This window comes from Acanthochromis polyacanthus, chromosome 9 (genome assembly GCF_021347895.1).
Source record: "Acanthochromis polyacanthus isolate Apoly-LR-REF ecotype Palm Island chromosome 9, KAUST_Apoly_ChrSc, whole genome shotgun sequence".
Lineage (NCBI taxonomy): Eukaryota > Metazoa > Chordata > Actinopteri > Pomacentridae > Acanthochromis > Acanthochromis polyacanthus.
The window spans coordinates 37,421,635-37,442,493 of NC_067121.1; the positions used below are offsets into that span (position 1 = coordinate 37,421,635).

Sequence of the window (20,859 nt, forward strand, 5' to 3'; positions counted from 1 at the left end):
TAAAGTGGAATACTGCAGATTCTTGATTAAAACCAACCAGTCTCAGCAAAGACTACATTGATTCCATGGAAATATAAACAAAAATCAAGGGAAATTGTCTATGATAGTCTAATTCTTCAATAAACAGAGAAAAGAGGGGAAAACAGTCAGTTACCTTCTTGAAAAAGGAGAAGAAAGCGAGCAGTCCAAGGTCAAAGGACAGTACGTCGCTTGATGGCAGGTCTCTCTAAATCCATCACTATGGACAAGATTAGCAAAAGCAAAACCTGAAGACGATAACGTTTAGTGTGGATCCTTTCCTGCACATAGAAAAACACAGAGGAAAGAGAGTGTTAGTATAGAAATTCAATAGAGCATGTTTGTTAAGTGACCGGATGCGAGAGGGATTTGGAAATCTAGCAGACAAGAAAAAATCATTTCAAATATAGTTAGCGAGAATGTTGGTGTTCTGTTCTGGTACTCTTTCAAGATTTCCAATTTCTGTTTATTGCACTTCTTTACATTTGTTCTTTATCCATAAGACGAGAGTCTAAAGAGTGTTTGAGATGCACCTTACTCTCAGAAACAGAAAAATAATGCATATTATGTAATAATAATTGATCCAAAATATATTTGAAGAGTTGATTTGCAAAAACAGATAACTCCATTTTGATAAAATTTTCAGAAAACTTTTTTTTATTGTTTACTTGAGATAATATCAATGAAACTGAAGTTGAGTGGATTTGACTCAGTAGAAAAATACATGACAAAATACAGAAAAAATAAATTATTAGTTTTATTATTATTATTATCTCAAGTAAACACTAAAAAAATTGAGTTTTCTAAAAACGGAGTTACCTGTTTTTGCAAACAAACTCTTCATTTTATCTCTAAATGTGGAGTTGCAGAAGGGTTGATGAGGTATGTTGAGGCTAAATCCAGAGTTTTCACTGACTCTTTAACCTGCTTAATCACCATGGTAACTGATACTGCACAGCTAATCTGCTCCAGAGAAGGTTATCTTCAGAGTTTGAGATTCAACTCAGCTGTAAGAAATGTCTCCTTTCACAAATTCTTTTTCTGACATTTTCTCTGTCAACCGTACAGATTTTCAGCTGCAGAAACATGTGGTATAAGAATCATAACTACTTTACTGATCCCTGTGCAAACCGTTGAGCTGCACATTACTAATCCCACTGAATGAAGCCATGCAGGTACAGTATTGCAGACTGGATATGTTGCAATGCCATGGGAGTCTACATCATTTCAGTTGGTGATGCAGAAAATGCATATATGTGTTTTTTATGCTCTTTTATACTGCTGGTAAAACGCTAATAGAACACAGATTAGAAAAATAAACAGTCTGTTGGTATTTATTGCAGATAACATTATTTCACTTTGACTTGGTCAAAACCTACAGTGAAACCCTTTATTATGTAAATGCACTTGTTGAGTAAGCAAATTTAAAATGCTATTCTAGTTGTAAGCTAGCTACCTAGCTAAGTGCTGAAGAAGAGTTGCATGATGCGTTTAACGGCTCCTTTTACGTGACCGCGCACCGAATCTGATGAAGAAAACTCCGGTTAACAAACCACCGTCGTAATTTCGTGATTTCTGACGAGATTTTACGTTTTGTTGAAGCGGGTTACAAAAAGAAACAACAGCTATGCCATAATACCTTTATCTTGCAGCCCTCCAAATGCAAAAGAATGACTGGGCTCATTAACAGGCAGGTTGAGGCAGGTGCGCGCCTTGGAGAGGAGAGGAACGACGGAACTGGAACAATGGAGAAGTTTGACTAGGCATAAAAAGCTAGATTTGCAGGGAGCTGTTCTCTTTACAATAAACAGCACTCAGCCGTAAGTATATTATTCAAATAAATACACTTAATTTCTTGTTCCAACTCTGGTGCTTTCAGCAATTTTAAAGTGCTATTCTAGTTGTAAGCTAGCTACCTAGCTAAATGCTGAGTCGAATGATGCGTCAAACGGCTCCTTTTACGTGACCGCGCACCGAATCTGATGAAGAAAACTCCGGTTAACAAACCACCGTCGTAATTTCGTGATTTCTGACGAGATTTTACGTTTTGTTGAAGCGGGTTACAAAAAGAAACAACAGCTATGCCATAATACCTTTATCTTGCAGCCCTCCAAATGCAAAAGAATGACTGGGCTCATTAACAGGCAGGTTGAGGCAGGTGCGCGCCTTGGAGAGGAGAGGAACGACGGAACTGGAACAATGGAGAAGTTTGACTAGGCATAAAAAGCTAAATTTGCAGGGAGCTGTTCTCTTTACAATAAACAGCACTCAGCCGTAAGTATATTATTCAAATAAATACACTTAATTTCTTGTTCCAACTCTGGTGCCTTCAGCAATTTTAAAGTGCTATTCTAGTTGTAAGCTAGCTACCTAGCTAAGTGCTGAGTCGAATGATGCGTCAAACGGCTCCTTTTACGTGACCGCGCACCGAATCTGATGAAGAAAACTCCGGTTAACAAACCACCGTCCTAATATCGTGATTTCTGACTACAATTTTACGTTTTGTTGAAGCGGGTTACGAAAAGAAAGAACAGCTCTGTCATAATACCTCTTGCAGCCCTTCCAATGCAACAAGAATGACGGAGCTCATAAGCAGTAAGGTTGAGACAGCCCTGGAGAGGAGAGGGAGGAACGACAGAACTGCAATGATAGAGAAGTTTGACTCGGCATAAAAAGATAAATTTAAAATGCACGGAGCCATTGTCTTTACAAGAAACAAGACTCAACCGTAAGTATATTACACTTAGTTTCTTTTTACAACTATGGGGTTGTATTGTAAGCAAATTTAGAATGCTATGCTAGTTGTACGCTAGCTAATTTAAAGTGGTAAGTCCAGGTTTGTGCTTTTTAAATAAGAGGCCATTTTTCTTTCTTAAACTTAACTACTCAGAAGTGCTAATATATTGTGTCATTTTTGTTCTGAATGTGTTTTCAGATAAAACAATATTGTCTTGTCTGAATAATTTTAAAAATGTTTTCTCAGTTGTGCTATTTTTTCTGTTAAAACAAAATGGCGGCCAAATACGACATAGATTCAAAAGATAGTGGCAATAAAGAAACTGTGACTTGGAGTAGAACTTCTTTTTTTTGCAGTGGACCACATGCTTTTTTTTAACCCGCATGATAAGCACATTATTTGAGGATTTTGAAATTTATTCAGAACAGTCAAATGTATTTTTAACTGATTTTCTGGGGTTTTCAAATGTAACACTTTCATATTTTTTGTTTGACTCCAACGTGCTAATACACAAGAGCTTATCTTTTTCAAGACTTAACCATTTTTATGTGAGTTTGTGTCTGAGTGACTGTTCCTGAGAGAAAACATTGCAAAGGACTGTAAAAGGAGGTAGATCCATATTGCCTATATATGAAATATTTCTGTAAGCAATCTGCTTTTAGCACATAGTACTGTAATTAGTAAAATTCATTATTATAGTGAAGCTGTACACGATGCATAGATACGAGAAGAGTAAGGTGTACGGTTTACAGTGGTGCAGAGACTAAGACAAATAATATAACATGATTTTACAAAGTGAGAAGTCAAATTACTCAATATGATACCTCTTCCTATGTATTTAAAGTAGGCGGATAAAATGTCAGGAGTGTGATGTCCTCTTGCTTCTGCCCTGTCCTTGCTCTTGGCATGGTGCTGTATCCTTGGGCACAAAGATAACCTGTGAAATTCCTGCTGGCTGCCTTCATGGCACTGATCATTTAGTGGATCGAGGGAAGGTTCTGACGCACGACAGAGGAACAAAGCATTTGTACATGCAGAGAAGCAGCAACAGGTGATTGTTCAGCAATACAGAGTCAGTAATTTACTGTATAGCCATTTGAAATGGGACAACAGTTAAGTCTACTTGATTTATGGCAGACAAATGAAAGAAAAAACTCAAAATTTGAGCATGAAGACTTGTTTTCCTGGGTATTGTACAATAATTTTATTCAGGCATGCTTTAGAGGGAAGACAACTTCTATAGCACAGCAACTCAGAACTTGTATTTTTACTTAAAAGTGACAACTTCCCCCTATAGTATTCTGCTAATAATTAAAATATTATTGCTTTTTCATATTTAAGAAGTATATAAACCCAATAAATGTCCTTCACTGTAGAACACACTGGCCTCTTCACATCTTGTCATGATTTCTAAAGTAGAATTTAACAATGGTTCAGTTTAGGTTAGGTACACCCCACTAATTAGGAAAAATCCTGTTTTATAAAATGAAACAGTGAATGTATTGTGTTAAATTACATTTTTTTAATTTTTGTTTTTTTTTGCAGGAAGAAAGGGAGAACAAGCAGGACGACAGGTCAGCACCATGGACAGGGACCTTTCCCACATTTCTTATAGAGAGCTACTCTTGAAGTCTGGTCATTTAGACTTTCTAAGTCTCCTTCAACTGCATTTGAACCACTAAGCAACAGAAAACATCACACAGAATATGCCTGAAATAGGCCAACTAGATATGAGGTGAGCCATTTCAGCACTGTATTGAGCAACTAGTCCTTGCAGAGGGAATGAAATTCACATCCCATAAAAAATGCTTCCAATCTCACAACATGAGAATTTCCTCCATGAATATGCACACATATTTTGCACACAAAACTCACAAGTAATGTACAGCACAGTGCTGTGTTTTGTCAGTTTTAACAGTGACAAGTGAAGTAAACTCTGTAACTTTACATTGGTCTGTCTGTCAACAGTGGACATTTGGAGGAGTGAACATCTCAATGCTAAGAGCAATGTGTCTCTGTCAGTGTGTCAGAGCAGGACAAGGTTAGTGAAGCTCTATTTAGGATTGTTCAACAGTATAGTATTTCACCCAGGATTATGCTGCCGGGGAAGATTGGGACAGTGTTTGAAGCCTTTGCTGGCACGCTGGGAGAACAGAGGTCAGGCTAACGAACAGTCCCTCATATTCTTAGACTTAATTATATCTTGTAGAAAATGATCACAACAAGAAAAAAACCTAAACTAATGATGGGCAATGCATAGCAACAAAATCAACATATATCTTTAAAAAATATTTGAATGCGTTCAGTATTGCTTGCGTTTTGCCATTTTTATTGCAACTTATAGCGTTCAGTAATGTGTTGAGCTATTATGTATTGTCTAAACAGCTTCAGTGCACCTCAGCTTTGATTCTCCAAGTGTCTGGGACTCTGCTAGTGGGATGAACACGTTTTTTTTTCTAACTGGTGACTGTGAAGGTCATAACAGATGTTTCACATTCGCTTCAAGATGATATCTGTCATCTTCAGGACAGGGTGCCAGAATACAGCTGCCACTCCAGATGAATTGATCTTACGAGCAGTGCAATTTCATTCTACTGTACACCTTAAGCATAGAGTTGGGATGATAAAAAGGTTTGTCTGGACATGACAAATCATCATTTTGCACTCTTCAAACCATTCAGTGACCTCTTGTGCCGTATAGATAAGAGTGTTGTCATCCTGAAAGAGATCACTCCCATCATGAAAAAAATATTTCATCACAGGATAAATGTGATAACTTTAAAAAAAAGTTTGTATTGATTTGTAGTGACCTTTCCTGCTCAAGGGAAAGGTGGACTTAAACCCTGGCAGCAAAATGCATCCACACAGCATAACAAAGTCGCCAAAATCCCTTACTCTGTGTTTTTCCTTTGATTTGTCATCCATCTGTATATTTGTACACACTTTAAAGAAACATGTCACTGTACACGTGCTACTAATCTGAATAGGAATGCATATGCCAATGAACCAAAGGCCACAAGATTATAGTCTGAGATGATGCTAGTACGATGTACCATGCAGCTCTTTTTCTTAGACTAGATTATTGCAAAGACTTTCCTGTAGAAAATCAAGATGTCCTGAATAAATGTATAATATTTTTTAAAAATGCAAAGAAAGGTTATGCCCAGCACTAGCCTGCCCTGTGTTATTTAGGTCCCTAAAGTCCATCTGTTGTTGCATCTGTTGTTGTACATTTATAGCTACCTTACTGCACCGAGGTCTCCATTTTATGAAATACAATGCATATATCCTCTGGCTGCAAAATCTGCTGAAACACAGGCAAGTTCTGCAGTTTATTGTTTGTACAGGTTAAAGCATTTTCATGACTGCAGCTGCCATCAGGAACACAGACAAAGCTATGGATTTCCTCAGATTTATTGCGCACAGTTTGTTAAAACCAAATGTTTGTATAATTATTGAACTGGCAGTAATAATGTCGAGGCCTCAAAAAATAAGACAGAAATAGGGGAAGTTGTTGTACTTTGTTTATGTGTGCTAATAGTATTGAATTCAAATATGTGTTTTAAATGTTAACCTGTCTTTTATTATCAGTGCAGAGGTGTAATCCACCCTGACATCTTCAATTCTAGTAAATATTTTGACTCATTAAGCACAAAACTAGAACTGACAGTTGTTTGGGCTGAAGTTCCAAAAGATGTCAACACTAGGCAGGTCCTGATATATCTGAACCTAATCAGTGAATGTTGCTCAGCCTGGACAACAGGAAGTTCTTTTGATTGTCCATATATGTTGCCGTATATGATGTTGACAGTGTGTTTGCCTTCGTAGCAAACTTTTGAACTCCTTTAATCTATTCCAGGCTTTAGCGTAGCACTTAGTTCTCCGTCAGAGGTCCCATTCCCAGCTGTCCACAGTCCTTGTATCTCTGACTTCTGCAATCACATGCACACGCAAGAGAAGGTGTGAGACACCTTGTCTCTCTTAAGTTTGAAATCTGATCCGTCTGCGCTTTCAGATGAAGTTGCTATTGTTAGAATGCTTGTTATTTACTGAAGGTCACTTGAGGAGGTGTTGAGTATTGGTCCCTGCCTCCATATGTCCTTCTCTTGTCTTGCCTTGTCTCCTTGCCTTCATTCAGACATTGAAGTAGGCAGTGGTTGGTGCATTTGCACTGAGATCTAGAAGACATTTTGTATATTTTGTATTGATTAAAAGACTGATGAAGACTCAATGTTTCATTAAAGAAGAGAAATTGGGAAAAAGGTAGGCCTAAATTGCATTATACTCTAATGAATTGAGCAAAAATAATGTGTTTTTTCATATTGTGAAATGTTGTATGTGACATGGATAATATGCAATTTGTGCACATCAAAGGTGTGCCATTTACACATTTTCATTCAATCTTTTGCAATAGGTGCAGTTGTATTATAATGTTGTCTGTAATGTTAATTGAACTGTTCAACAACGACTGAAGTAAATACGTCAATTAAAGGTTTTCTGTTTCAAAGTGATAGCAGATTCAAAGAACAGTATGTCTGTTGTAAAGCCAGAATTTACAACATATTCATGAGCTTATTTGAATAATACCCTTTTAAGTTTATTATAATACATTTCAATGATTTACTTTTACATGGAAGCCTTTAATCTGCAGTAATATCACATGTTTGGATTACTCTTTTTTGAAATAGAGCAGATATGCCTTTGGCACAGTTTCCTCACGCTTTTCTATTTTTCTCTTCTATAAAATATCACAAGCTTTTATTGTGATACAATGCAGATCGTAACAATGAGGTGTCTTCTGCAAGAGCGTCTCCTCATTGCAGGTGAGCTTATTCAGATTTAGAGTCAGAAATCTTTATTTGTCCCCAGGGGGCAATTTCAAAAATGCATGTAGAGCTGGCAGTGCAACAATGACATAAGAAATTAAGATAAGTAACATAAATAAAAGAAACAGGAATAATATGATAAACAAGAAAAAACAAGAATAAAAAGTAGAATGAAGAGAAAGAAAAAACACAACTAAGTAACATACTACTGCAAATATGACATGATAGTGCAAATGCAGATGACCAATGTACACAAGTGCAAATTGGGTTGAATTGAGGTAGATGCATTAGATAAATTGTAGAGCGCAAAATGGCAGAGCTCACAGAAATTATTCTATTTTTTATTTATATTATTATTAGAGAATTACTGGCAAGATGATCATAATAAGCCAAACAAATCTGACAATTTTCTATTACATATGAGTTCTGTGCACATAGAAATGATTCTGTAGTAATGTGTGTGCTACGGTAAGGATAAACTGTAAATTTGCTTTATGTCTTAATGGACAGTATTGTTTAATTTATTATAACTTAATTAAAGCTTCTCTACAACTCTTTTCACCAGAACACATTATTTTCTGCATGGTGTTTTGTATCCATAAAATTTAAGCTAATTAGGTGGTAGAACTCAGCCACTGCCCAGCATCTGTTGAAATAATGCTTCCGAAAGATGCCTAAAGTCCAGCCAAACTTCAACCAACTCTTTCTTTTGACCACACCCAACCCTGTTTAACATGAAACTGTTCATTTTTTATAAAGCTGCATTGATTGACTCCTACAGCTGCTCACATATTAACAAACTTTTTTCACTGGCCATTAACTGGTCCTGTACATGAAAGATACATCAAGGTCATAATGTATGTTTTCTACTGTATTCAGTAAGTCTAGATCTGCCTGTGAGAGCGAGTCGCTCAACTGTTACTGTGTGTACAGTATATAAACTCTATTGTAGGGCTGCATGATACTTGGAAAAAAAAGTATTTTGTGATATTAATTTTGTAGTTATTCTACGCTACATATTACAATAATAAAACATTTAGGAATTCTGCAAATACAGGAGTATCGCCAGATGACTTGTAAAATTCCATTTGTCATAGCCTTGTGCTGCTGATTTCAATGGTCCAACAAATTAGCCGTGTCCCCTCATGTAATGGCAGCGATTGAAAAAACGCTCGCGACCTGTTCTACGTTAATATCATCCTTTCTGTGGTCGAAACATTTCTGTACAACTGACACTGTAGTCCTTTTTACAACCAAATTTTCCTTTTCAACAAACTCTGTGTCCTGTGTATTCAAGAACACTTAAGTCAAGAGAAAATTTTGTCATATCAGACTGACTTCTCGTCTAGATTAGAAAATGAGAACTATATTTTTTTTTTTAGTATCAAGCAGCAAACAGTTCTGGTGAGACGTGCTTGCTTTACTTCACATCACACTTGACACAGTGTGTCAATTGCGCATGTGCATATCGCAAGGTCAGTACTGAAATAATATATTGTGCAGCCCTCCTCCATTCCACTTTTGACTTTTATTTGTGTTGTCTGTGTATAGTGGCACTTTTATGTTTTATTTATACTTGTACTTGTGACACACTGTACATAGATCCTACAAACTATATTTGAAAATGCATGTTATTTATCTAACAGTAACCACCAGATCAGCCTTCACCATGACAGAACTAAAGATATTTGAAGACCTGGTATAAACATGGCAGCTCCCATTGAGCTTTACTGTCACCACTATGCTAATATTTTGCTCATGTACTAATATGTAGTGAAGCTACAAAAACAGTCGAGGCACAGACTGAGATGCAGATTCATTTTATTCTACTGAACAACCAGCATGCATAGGGAGACACCATTACGTGCCTCAGAGACAACAATCCATTCTGTGGGCTTCACTCGCCGTCGTGCCCTTTCTGAAATAAGAGAGAATCAGTCAAATATTTAACATCGATTTAAACATAATTTCAAATATGTACTCTATTTGAATACTTTGCACTTTATAAAGCAATTGATCATTCAAAACCTTCTAGGGTGGTAGTTCAGGGTTTTGCAGACACTGGTTGCTGTTGCTGTTTTGTTAGTAGCATTATGGAATACTGGTATTTCCTGTAGATACCGTCCAGACAGCAGCTACACTGATATCGTATTTATGTGTGCCAAAAAGAGACAGGGAAAAACAGAAACAAACCCCTGTTAACTCACCTTTGACCCCACATCGCGGCTCTTGGCACGTAACTTGTTGACCTGAGACTCAGCAATGTCAGCTCTCTCTTCAGCTTCATCAAGCTCATGTTGAAGCTTACGGAACTTGGTAAGATTACTGTTCGCCTGTTCCTCCTGTAGAAGTATATCCTCATTAGTGCCTGACATTTATTTTATACTAATAATGCAGTTCATTTACTAGAGCATGGCATATTTTCAGTAAGAAAATGTCCGTTAAAGTTAAGTCAATCCTGACTATTGTCTTGAATATATGCAAGTGCTGTGAGCTTAAGGAAGTGTTATATTTTTTATATGTATGTAGAATATTGTAAGCACTTACAGCCTCCTCTGCAGTTTTCTTGTAGGATTTAACCTTGAGCTGCAACTTGTCCACCAGATCTTGCAGACGGCTGAGATTCTTACGATCTTCTTCTGTCTGAAAATGAAAAAGAACAAAAGAAATGCAATTTCTTGTACAAGTATTCTTCGACAAAAATTACACTGTCTCGCTGATTTGCAGATAGGCTGAAACTTACCTGATAAGTCAACTCTTTGATTCGTCTCTCATATTTTCGTATTCCCTTGACAGAATCGCTGGACCTTCTTTGTTCAGCTTCTACTTCACTCTCCAGCTCTCTGATCTGTTGATAGAATAAAATCATGCTCAAGTTTTTTTGTATTCACTATTTTGTGTATCTTTGTTTTCATTGTGTTTTTGTGTATTGTCCTTGCAGGACGGTATAGTGGTTTCTTCTAAAATCACTGACACTTACCCTGGCCTCGAGCTTCTGCACCTGCTTCTTTCCTCCCTTCATGGCGATCTGTTCAGCTTCATCCAGACGGTGCTGCAGGTCTTTGATGGTTTGCTCCATGTTCTTCTTCATGCGCTCCAGGTGAGCGCTGGTGTCCTGCTCTTTCTTCAGCTCCTCTGCCATCATGGCAGCATCAGTAATGGCCTTCTTGGCCTTCTCCTCAGCATTTCTGCACTCCTGCACTGCCTCCTCCACTTCAGTTTGAAGCTGGGATGTATCACCCTCGAGCTTCTTCTTCTGGTTAATGAGGCTGGTATTCTGGTGGCATGCAGATTTTGACTTGTAGAACTCTCCAATTGATTAGCAGTAATTTGAAAGAACTAGTACAAAGTGAAACTCACCTGTGAGTGCAGTAACTGCACCCTCTCACTGACATCCAGTAGCTCTTGTTCAGCAAGTTTGCGACCTCTTTCAGTTTGCTCCAGCGCAGATCTGAGTTCCTCCACCTCAGCCTGAAGCAGGTTGCTGCGTCTCTCAACAATGGCAATGTTTTCCTTCATATCATCATTGGCTCGCTGAGCGTCATCAAGGTGGAGCTGAGTATCCTGGAGGAGTAGCATTTATGATGAAGCATATTAGATTAGAAGATCACATGATTTAGCCGAGGTGATATTAATATAAAATTCAAACCTTTAGATGTGCATGAACGGCCTTTAATTGTTTCTGGGCCTCAGCTGCCTGTCTGTTGGCCTGGCTCAGCTGGATCTCCATCTCATTGAGGTCTCCCTCCATCTTCTTCTTCAAACGCAGAGCCTCATTCCTGCTGCGAGTCTCAGACTCAAGAGAACTCTGGAGAGTATCCACAACTCGTTGTTGATTTCTCTTTGCTTGCTCCATCTCTTCATCTTTCTCAGCCAGCTTGCGCTCAATGTCAGCCTTAATTTGGTTGAACTCTAGCTGGACTCGGAGAATCTTCCCTTCCTCATGCTCCAGTGAAGCCTGTTGTAGTTTAAAGAATTAAAATGAAAATCTAATTATTAGTAATTACAAAATAGACATATAGTTTAATGGTTTCCTGATCATCATACCTCTGCTTCCTCCAGAGCTGTCTGTATCTCAGACTTTTCTTGTTCCAACTGCTTTCGAATCTTCTCCAGCTCATGAATGCTCTTTCCACCCTCACCAATTTGTTCAGTGAGGTCCGATATTTCCTCTTAGAAACAAAATGTAGTGTACTGTAAATATACAGAATTATATCGTGAATTAATAATTCATGTAAAGTTTTAATGGTAAATTGACTGACCTTGTAGGTTCTTGTTCTCTCTCTTCATGGTCTCCAGATGTTCCAGAGATTCTTCATAGGAATTCTTGAGTTTGAAGAGCTCAGTGCTCAGAGACCTGGCTTCCTTCTGAGAGCTCTCCAGTTCAGATTGAGACTCCTCGTACTTTTGTTTCCATTCTGCCAAGACCTGGGAGACAGTTGACATTTTAGACAAAGAATTTATCTTTTACCAGCAGTGAAGTGTTGAGCAAGGAATTTAAACCTTGTCAAAGTTTCTTTGCTTCTTGTCCAGAGCAGCGGCAGCAGCATTTGATCTCTCTACATCCACCATGAGATCTTCAATCTCATTCTGCAGTCTGTGTTTGGTCTTCTCCAGAGAGGAGCATTTAGCATTCACTGCCTCCACAGCTTCCTCAGCCTCCTGCAGACGCTGAGCCAGCTTCTTTCTGAATAATGAAGAAACATATTCAGGGTTAGTTGCTTTTGAATTTTGCTGAGTTGTTGGAGTCAAAATGTATTTGACTCACTTTGCCTCTTCCAGTTCCTCAGTCCTCTGGATGGCATCAGTTTCGTACTTAGTTCTCCACTGAGCCACCTCAGAGTTGGCCTTGGACATGCTGCGCTGCAGTTCAGCCTTGGCCTCCTGCTCCTCCTCATACTGCTCCCTGAGCAGGTCACAGTCATGACGAGAAGACTGCACTGCATGGGCTAATGCATTCTTGGCCTGAAATGTAGAATATCTCAGTGCTTTGCATGTACCAACATTTATTCTGTTTCATAATAAGATCTCACTGTCATTTGTTTGCTACCTTGACTTCCTCCTCCAGCTGTCTTTTAAGGTCTTCAATTTGCTGAGTGTAGGATTGTTTTCCTCTGGTGAGTTGTGACACCAGGGAATCCTTTTCCTCCAGCTGCCTTGTGAGTTCACCTGATTTGAATAGAAAATTAGAAGTGCTGTTTCATGTTAGCACAGGTGGAAAGATGGTGTTGAAATTAGTACCATTCTCAGTTTGAAGCTTTGCTCTCTGCATGGTGAAGTCATTGATGGTCCGCTGTCCCTCCTCTGACTTTGTTTTATATTCATTCATCTGGTCTTCCAGAGACCTGCACATTTTCTCCAAATTATTCTGAAAAGAAAATGAAGTGAGAATGTCTCACACACTAAAATAACCAAGTGTTAATCAGCCAGTGGAAAGAAAAACATTTTATATGATAGGTGATTTACCTTGGACTTGACAATCTGTTCCATATTGGAGACCACATCATCCAGCTCCAGTCTGAGCTCACTCTTCTCCTTCTCCAGTTTCTGCTTGACTCTCTGCAGATTGTCAATCTGCTCTCCCAGGTCAGCGACACTGTCGGCCTGTTTCTTCCTGAGTGTGGCAGCAGTGGATTCATGCTGCAGAGTGGCCTCTTCAAGGTCTCTGCGGAGTTTCTGGAACTCGGCCTCCCTCTTCTTGTTCATCTCGATCTGGGCAGCTGTTGCTCCTCCAGCCTCCTCCAGCCTCTCGCTGATCTCCTCCAGCTCTCTGGCCAAGTCTGCTCTCTGTTTCTCCACCTTGGCTCGAGCAGCTCGCTCTGCTTCAAGTTCTTCTTCCAACTCCTCGATGCGGGCCTAGACCAAATCAAAGCAAAAACTTGATTAAATTTATTGCTCTAAATTGTGGTCTTACGATGTAACTTTCTCGCCCTTAGTTTTATAATGTTTAAATCATTACCTGCAGCTCCTTCAGTTTTTTCTGGAGCTGAGCAGACATTGCTTGCTCGTCCTCTATTTTGCCATTGAGCTGACTGATTTCAAAGTCTTTCCTGTGAATGGAGAAGTAAAACGTAAAAGTTGACTCTAAGTTTAAAACATATTTGTGTTTGCAAGTTTCATTTTTAGATTACTTTTTCAGCTTCTCTTCGAGTTGCTGCTTGTCATTTTCCAGGTCCATGATGCTCTCTTGAGCTAACTTTAGGTCTCCCTCAAGCTTGCGCTTTGCTCTCTCAAGGTCCATACGAACTTTCTTTTCTTGCTCCAAAGACCCTTCAAGCTGTAGTGACAGACAGTTACAGCTTCACAGTCAGTTGCTTCACAGTATTATTTTCTTAACATTCCAACACAATCATATTTAGTGTATTCTTACATCGTCCACTTGCTGTTCCAGTTTAACTTTGGACTTTGTCAGAGTGTTGACTTTGTCTTCTTCACTCTGCAGGTCATCCAGCGTTTGTTGATGAGCCTCCTGTAAGGCTTTCTTCTCCTTGGTCAACTTAGCAATGATCTCATCTTGAGCAGCCATCTCCTCAGTCAGGTTCTTTACCTGTGGCCAGAATAAATTTTAACTTGGGATACACAGAGCAATTTTACAGTAACTGGTGTTTGTAGTACCTTGTTCTCAGTGGCATGCTTCTCCTTCTCCACTTTAGCCAGAGTTAACTCTAAGTCATCAATGTCCTTCTTTAACTCAGAGCACTCGTCTTCCAGCTTCCTCTTCTTAGCTGTCAGTTCAGCATTCATCTCCTCCTCATCCTCCAGTCTTTCTGTCAGCTCTTTGATTTTTGCCTCCAGCTGAATCTTGCTTTTTATCAGCCCCTCACATCTTTCTTCAGCATCGCCCAGATTATCTTGCTCCTGTGATTTGAAAGACAAAACACACAATTACACCTGGGCAGATTTGGTTTGATTCTCGTATCTTTCTTCAATGTCTTTGTAAACATACAGCCTGAACTTGTAGCTGCAGGTCGTTCTTCTCTTGGAGAAGAGTGACCATTTTTTCCTCCAGTTCCTTTTTGCGGGCTTCTGATTTTGCATAAGCCTCTTTGAGTTTGGTAAACTCTTCCTTCATGTTGGCCATCTCCTTCTCAGTCTCTGCTGATTTCAGGAGAGGTTTGATCTTGAAGTACATCTTCATCCAGGGCCAATTCTTGACCCCCATGAATGCACGAATGTTCCACTGGATCACAAGTAGTGCATCCCTGTGGACAGCAGATTAGCATTGTCTTTAAAATATGCTCTGGCAAAAAACCCTAATTTTACCTTGATTGCAAATGCACCATTTTCCGTACTTTCGAAATTCAAACCCCTCACAATGCTGTCCTTTGTTTTGATGTTTATTTCAATGATAGTCTTACTGTTTTCTTTCTACATGTACAACAGAGAATGTTTTCATTTTGAAGTACTCCTGTTCATCAAATGATTTAGCTCCTTTCAATTTAAGGCCAATTTTTGTTCTTTATGTAGTTTTGTATGCTGTACAGATTTTTAAGCTCCTTCATATAAATGCATCATGATTTTTAGATTGTGCTTTATTGACAATAATGTGGCTGTGCTGTGAGCAGTTACCTTCGTTCAACAATCTTCTGGAATTCAACTCTTGCCAAAAGTCCTCTTGACCGGGCTTGGATGCCAGTGATGATTAGTGCTAATCGGTCATCTCGCATCTCCTCGAGCTGACCCAGCAGTCCAGCCTTGAAGAATACCTTTTTATAGGGACAGACTGGACAGTCAGTAAGCACTTATTTGTTGTGCAGAGTACATATTTTATTAGCAATGACAATTCTGACCTTGGTGTGCCCCAGTTTGTACTGGTTGTGGTCTATATCCAAAGAACCCAACAGTTTCTCAGCAGCCTTCTTGTTGTCTATGAACTGTCCCTCAGGAATGGCATTAGGGTTCAAAATACGGTATCTTAAACAGAAATACAACAGATAAGAGCCTTTTTTTCTTTTTTCTTTCTTCATTTTTCAATATCTGTTTGCTTGTTCAGTACAAACCTCTGCTTGAAATCTCCATACAGAATCCTGTTGGGGAAGCCTTTTCTGCAGATCCTGATGCCTTCCAGTACACCGTTACAGCGCAGCTGGTGCATTACCAGAGGGTTCTCCATGGCCCCAGGAGTCTTGGTCTCGTTGGGGATGATGCAGCGCACAAAGTGAGGGTGAGTAGACCTCAGGTTGGTCATCAGCTTGTTCAGGTTCTCCTTTAAGTTTTACACATTTTGCTTGTTAAAATTTTTGTCATTGGGTTTAAAATTGATTGTGAAACAAATTTACATGCTACATGCTGCTCAAATTATCATGAAATACATTATAAGAACTCATAGTGTCATAATATTGGGAAAGGCACACATTGATGTTGGTTATTTATTGGCCTGAAAACCTTTTTGTCTTTGTTAGCTTGGGCTGTCTTTTTATCAGTGCCGTTTTCCAGTAGCCTTGTACCTCCATATGTGTGCATAATTGTGCTCCTTGTGGATTTGGCTCACAACTTTTGTCAAAAAACAAAACAAAACATGATTTAAACTATGAATAACTTACCCTATGAAGAGCTGATACAGTTTGGAATGATGAACCTTTCTTCTTGCTGCCACCTTTGCCCTTTCCTCCAGATTCCTGAGCTAAATAGAAAATAATCTTATTGCATTTTGTTAACACAACAAAGCAACAGAGACCTTCGATGAGGTCAGTAGATTTCAGACCCATCAAAATGTTTATCATGATATTGTTGGCACTGCAAGTTGTCACTGATTTGTGTGATTATTTTTACTGCTGAATATCAACATACCTGAGTCAGCTCCTGCATAGCCAGCAAAAAGCAAAGATAAAAGCTTCAGGTTAGACTTCTGGAAAAGACCAACAACAGTCTCATTCAGAGGATCCTTGTTCTTCACCAGCCAGTTGTTGATATTATAATCAACAGTTCCAGCGTAGTGAACCAGGGAGAAATGAGCCTCTGGTTTTCCTTTGACGACTCTGGGTTTCTGGAAGTTGCCAGATTTCCCCAGATGGTTGTCATAAAGTTTAGCTTTAAATGTGGCATCACTGGCTTTGGGGAACATGCACTCCTCTTCAAGGATGGACATGATACCCATGGGCTGACAAAAATAGAAGGAAGAATGTAAAGATTTTGTCAAGAGGAGCAAAAAGAACTCTATTTCAATTATCCAGAAAAATACACTTACAACTTACCTTTTCAATCAGATCAATACAGGCCTGCAGATCCATACCAAAGTCAATGAACTCCCATTCAATGCCCTCTTTCTTGTACTCTTCCTGCTCCAGCACAAACATGTGGTGGTTGAAAAACTGTTGCAGTTTTTCATTGGTGAAGTTGATGCACAGCTGCTCAAAGGTGTTGAACTGTAGTGATATCAAGAACAAGCAGAAATTAATTGAACATGTTGAGTAAAAGTTACCAGCGTTTTTGGGAATTTTAGACTTCATTCCAAACTCACATCAAAGATCTCAAATCCTGCAATGTCCAACACACCAATGAAGTACTGGCGTGGCTGCTTGGTGTCCAGGGACTGGTTTATTCTCACCACCATCCACATGAACATCTTCTCATACACTGACTTAGACAGTGCACCAATGGCATAGTACACCTACAGAAGAAAAGGGTTAGTAATGTCTTTAAAACTGTTTCATGCATTTTTATGTAGTTAAACTCAAAACATTCCCTTCAATGCTTTACCTGCGCAACATTCTGTCCCTTGGTGACCCACTCATTTCCTACTTTGACTCTTGGGTGACAGAGACCTTTGATGAGGTCAGCAGAATTTAGGCCCATCAGATACGCAACTTTGTCAGCATCTGAGAGAATGAAGACGACACATTAGTCACATAGGCATGGAGTACATGAAGCAGTCCATATGTTTGTGCCTCTTCAACCAGACATTTGGCATGCTCGCTCAGCTTCTTGTCATCTTATTGTCTTTGGTGTGCTTTGACACTTTCAAACTTGTATGGTGACAATAGGATTCCAAAACTGTTGTCTATATGTAGATATAGATGCAAACTGTGCACTCTTTTGACCTGATTTATTTCTTCTTACAGGAGTGGCCATCGTTCTGTGAATCATGCTGCAAGTGATTAATGCAGGTAAGCAATATTTTTTCATACCGTCCCATTTTATAACATGCTGTGGCTCAAAGGGATTTTTTTTTTACAGTACAACCTTGTTGTATGCTGCCCTGCCCTAACAATGTCACTGTTGTTGATTTGCAGTTCTTGCTTTCACTCTTATTTCTCTCAAATGTAGAATTAAAATCCCTGTAAAACCCGTAACTAAGAGATAAAAGAGTGATTAGCTCCTTGATTATGTAATCTAATTGTACATAGTATAGTTGCATGTGAAACTTAAAATTTTTATTTAGTCCATTTGTCACTATTCTGTGGAGCTGGATCACTCTGTGTCCTACCTTAACCTTAGCCTTTCCTATGCAAATTTTAAAAAAATATGTGATATGGCGGCCGAACATACAAACCAGTGTAAATGAAAATATGGCATAATGCAAACTGTATGCACGACCTGACATTTGATTTGATGATACTGCATCTGAGCTGCATCGGATCACCTCTAATAGCAGTACTAATATAAATAACAAATATAATATTGCACTAATAAATGTAACAGCCCCTCTACCTTCAGTCCCATCCGCCTCTGCCTGCTCCTCTCGCTGCTTCTGCTTAAACTTCATGTTTCCATAGTGCATGATGGCACCAGTCAGCTTGTAAATGCTGTTCTTCTCTTCTTGAGTGAAGCCCAGCACATCAAATGCTTCCTAAGCAAAATCAGAACAATGGTTTTGGTTAACCCTGTTTTGCTACCATTAATATCTGTCTAAAACACTTTGCTGCTGCTCACATCAGTGGCCATCAACTCTTCAGAATCGTTGATAGAGGCTACTGTTGTCTCTCCTTGGGAGATGAAGGCGTAGTCGTAGGGGTTGTTGGTGATGAGCAGCATTTCTAAAATTACATGAAACATATTTATTAAATCATTCATGGTGGCAGTACAGTAAACACCACATATCACGTGTATGTTTTCCGCTCACCCAGGAGTTCAGGCTTTGCCTGAGACAAGATCTGGTAGAAAATGTGGTAGTCCCTTTCAGCTTTGAGCTGGTAGGTCACACGAGACTTTTCCAGAAGGTCTGTTTGAGGTATAATATATAATAAATCATGTTATCATGTTTTTACATTGAAGAAAAGCAAATATTGCCAAGGTTTTACTGCTGGCACATTATCAAGTCATGATGTGACAATATAAATTCAACTGATGAATACACAAATATGACATTTTGTAAAGCAAAATTGTCAGCACTGTCACAGCAAAAGGTAATCAAATGTTGTTTAAGTGATTTTTAAGTCTTTACTCGGTTTTAAATGGGTCACAGACTGAATTAGTGATTACAGCACTCTGGGTTCACATTTGCCAAGATGTGTTGTCATTCTATCTGTATGGCTTTCTCAGGTTCCTACAGGTTCACATACCGGGATCAGTTCCAGCACCTAAAGAGGATAAGTTGCTCAGAAAACAGATGTATGAATTAATTTAGCTTTACTTACAAGTCTCAATGTCAGCAGAGGCTAGCTTTCCTCGGTTGTCAAAGTGAATTCTGATGAATTTACCCTAAGAGGAAAAGTAGTGTTCACTGATATTTCTAATGAGAAAACTATAATTCAGTCAATTAATGGTGATCAGATAGCTGCACTACAGTCACACAGACACTCACAAATCTGGAGGAGTTGTCATTCCTGATGGTCTTGGCGTTACCAAATGCCTCCAGAGCAGGATTAGCCTGGATGATTTGATCCTCCAGCGTTCCCTGATGTTGTCAAGCAAGGACATGACTTCAAGTTGAGTTTTAAGCACATAAAACAACAAAATGTATCTCAGCTGTCAGAAATCATTTTTAATTTGGTCTGTTTTTGATTTGAGAAATATTGAGAAACGTATTTTGTAATACAAACCTTCTTCTCAGCAGCTGGATCTTTCTTTCCAGTCGGGACAGCAGCGATGCTGGCAAAGTACTGAATGACACGCTTGGTGTTAACAGTCTTTCCGGCTCCGGATTCTCCGCTGAGTAGAAGGGAGACGGAAAGTTTTAGGTCAAGGCCTTTAATTTTTTACCTGCATAGAAGGTTTTATTGGCTGTGTGACTTACGTGATAAGGATTGACTGGTTTTCTCTGTCTGTCAGCAAGAGAAATGAAAAATATTAGTGGAGCAATAGAATCATGTTCAGATGTCAGGATTAAATATTTGAAGATGATAGAATATGATGATATTCTATCGTCATATGATGAAGATGATAGAACAACATAGAATATGCACCTGCCAGCATGTACTGGTAGGCATTGTCAGAGATGGAGAAGATATGAGGAGGAGCTTCACTCCTCTTCTTTCCTCTGTAGGCAACAACCACCTCTTGGTTGTAGACTGGCAGCCACTTGTAGGGGTTGACAGTCACACAGAACAGCCCAGAGTAGGTCTGCCATGTAAAGAGAGGGAAAAGTAATAGCTGTTAACGATGCTGAGAGATGATATAGAGGAAGAAATTTGACAAATTGAGCACTTGACTTACATAAATCATCCATGCTGCATAACGCTCTTTGAGGTTAAACAGCACAGCGGGCTCATGGAGGAAGGTGAACATCGCCATGTCCTCAATTTTATCGAACTTTGGCGGGTTCTGAGGGTGGACATCAATCTCCTTCACTGTGACAGTCTACAGAAAGAAAAACACATCTTACACTGAGGTCAAGACTTATATTACCTCACATTTGAACTGAAATGATATGATGCACATACCTTTCCAAATTCAGTCTGGGCAGTGACTTTGTCACCATCACGACTAGTAACAGATGCTTTAACATATTCAACCTCAGGGTCGGGAACAAAGCACTCCTTCTTCATGTCAAACGGACGAGTCTGGGCCTCCAGACGCTCCTTGTCTGACTTCCTCAGATAAGGAGCAGCAGGCCCGAACTCTGCCATCGCAGCATCCCCCATTTTTCAACCTTGAAAAAATGAAACCATCGTTTATGGGCTGTGATATTCTGTGCAACCCAATAATCACTCACACAACAATGAAGGAAAACAGGTTCATAAAACAGCATAATGCCAAGTTTATGTATCTCCATAGAGCAAATAATATTCCCAGTAATTTTTGTTATTTCATTTTTTCACCGTGTCTTTCATGTTCCTCTTTTTAATGTAAATGCAGAAATAAGTGTGTTTATATTAATATATCTCAAACATAAGAGTT

At 39.0% G+C, this 20,859-nt stretch overlaps 1 protein-coding gene across 1 annotated transcript; it reads right to left on the reverse strand.

Moving 5' to 3' along the window:
- Positions 1 to 9,385: 9,385 nt before the first annotated feature.
- Positions 9,386 to 20,603, reverse strand: LOC110965226 (myosin-7-like). Its single transcript, XM_051952858.1, has 37 exons — positions 20,403 to 20,603; positions 20,176 to 20,319; positions 19,926 to 20,082; positions 19,757 to 19,784; positions 19,563 to 19,671; positions 19,325 to 19,417; positions 19,158 to 19,221; positions 18,644 to 18,742; positions 18,454 to 18,557; positions 18,232 to 18,370; positions 17,281 to 17,399; positions 17,042 to 17,191; positions 16,776 to 16,946; positions 16,372 to 16,681; positions 16,125 to 16,204; positions 15,582 to 15,787; positions 15,372 to 15,495; positions 15,151 to 15,287; positions 14,528 to 14,783; positions 14,197 to 14,439; positions 13,952 to 14,128; positions 13,713 to 13,858; positions 13,541 to 13,631; positions 13,048 to 13,437; positions 12,823 to 12,949; positions 12,632 to 12,750; positions 12,350 to 12,546; positions 12,085 to 12,268; positions 11,844 to 12,009; positions 11,629 to 11,753; positions 11,231 to 11,539; positions 10,942 to 11,145; positions 10,562 to 10,858; positions 10,325 to 10,429; positions 10,129 to 10,224; positions 9,789 to 9,923; positions 9,386 to 9,499 (listed from the first exon to the last, which is right to left on the reverse strand). Exons 1-37 carry the CDS (start codon positions 20,601 to 20,603, stop codon positions 9,479 to 9,481), a joined length of 5,823 nt encoding a protein of 1,940 aa, XP_051808818.1. The 3' UTR covers positions 9,386 to 9,478.
- Positions 20,604 to 20,859: the final 256 nt, after the last annotated feature.

Excerpts from the sequence above, each read along its gene's own strand:
- LOC110965226 (XM_051952858.1), bottom strand. The coding sequence starts at position 20,603 with ATGGGGGATGCTGCGATGGCAGAGTTCGGGCCTGCTGCTCCTTATCTG. Across the intron at positions 18,558-18,643 it reads GGCAAAGCCTGAACTCCTGG|AAATGCTGCTCATCACCAAC; the intron begins GTGAGCGGAAAA and ends ATGTAATTTTAG. Across the intron at positions 13,438-13,540 it reads AAAAACTGAAGGAGCTGCAG|GCCCGCATCGAGGAGTTGGA; the intron begins GTAATGATTTAA and ends GATTTGGTCTAG.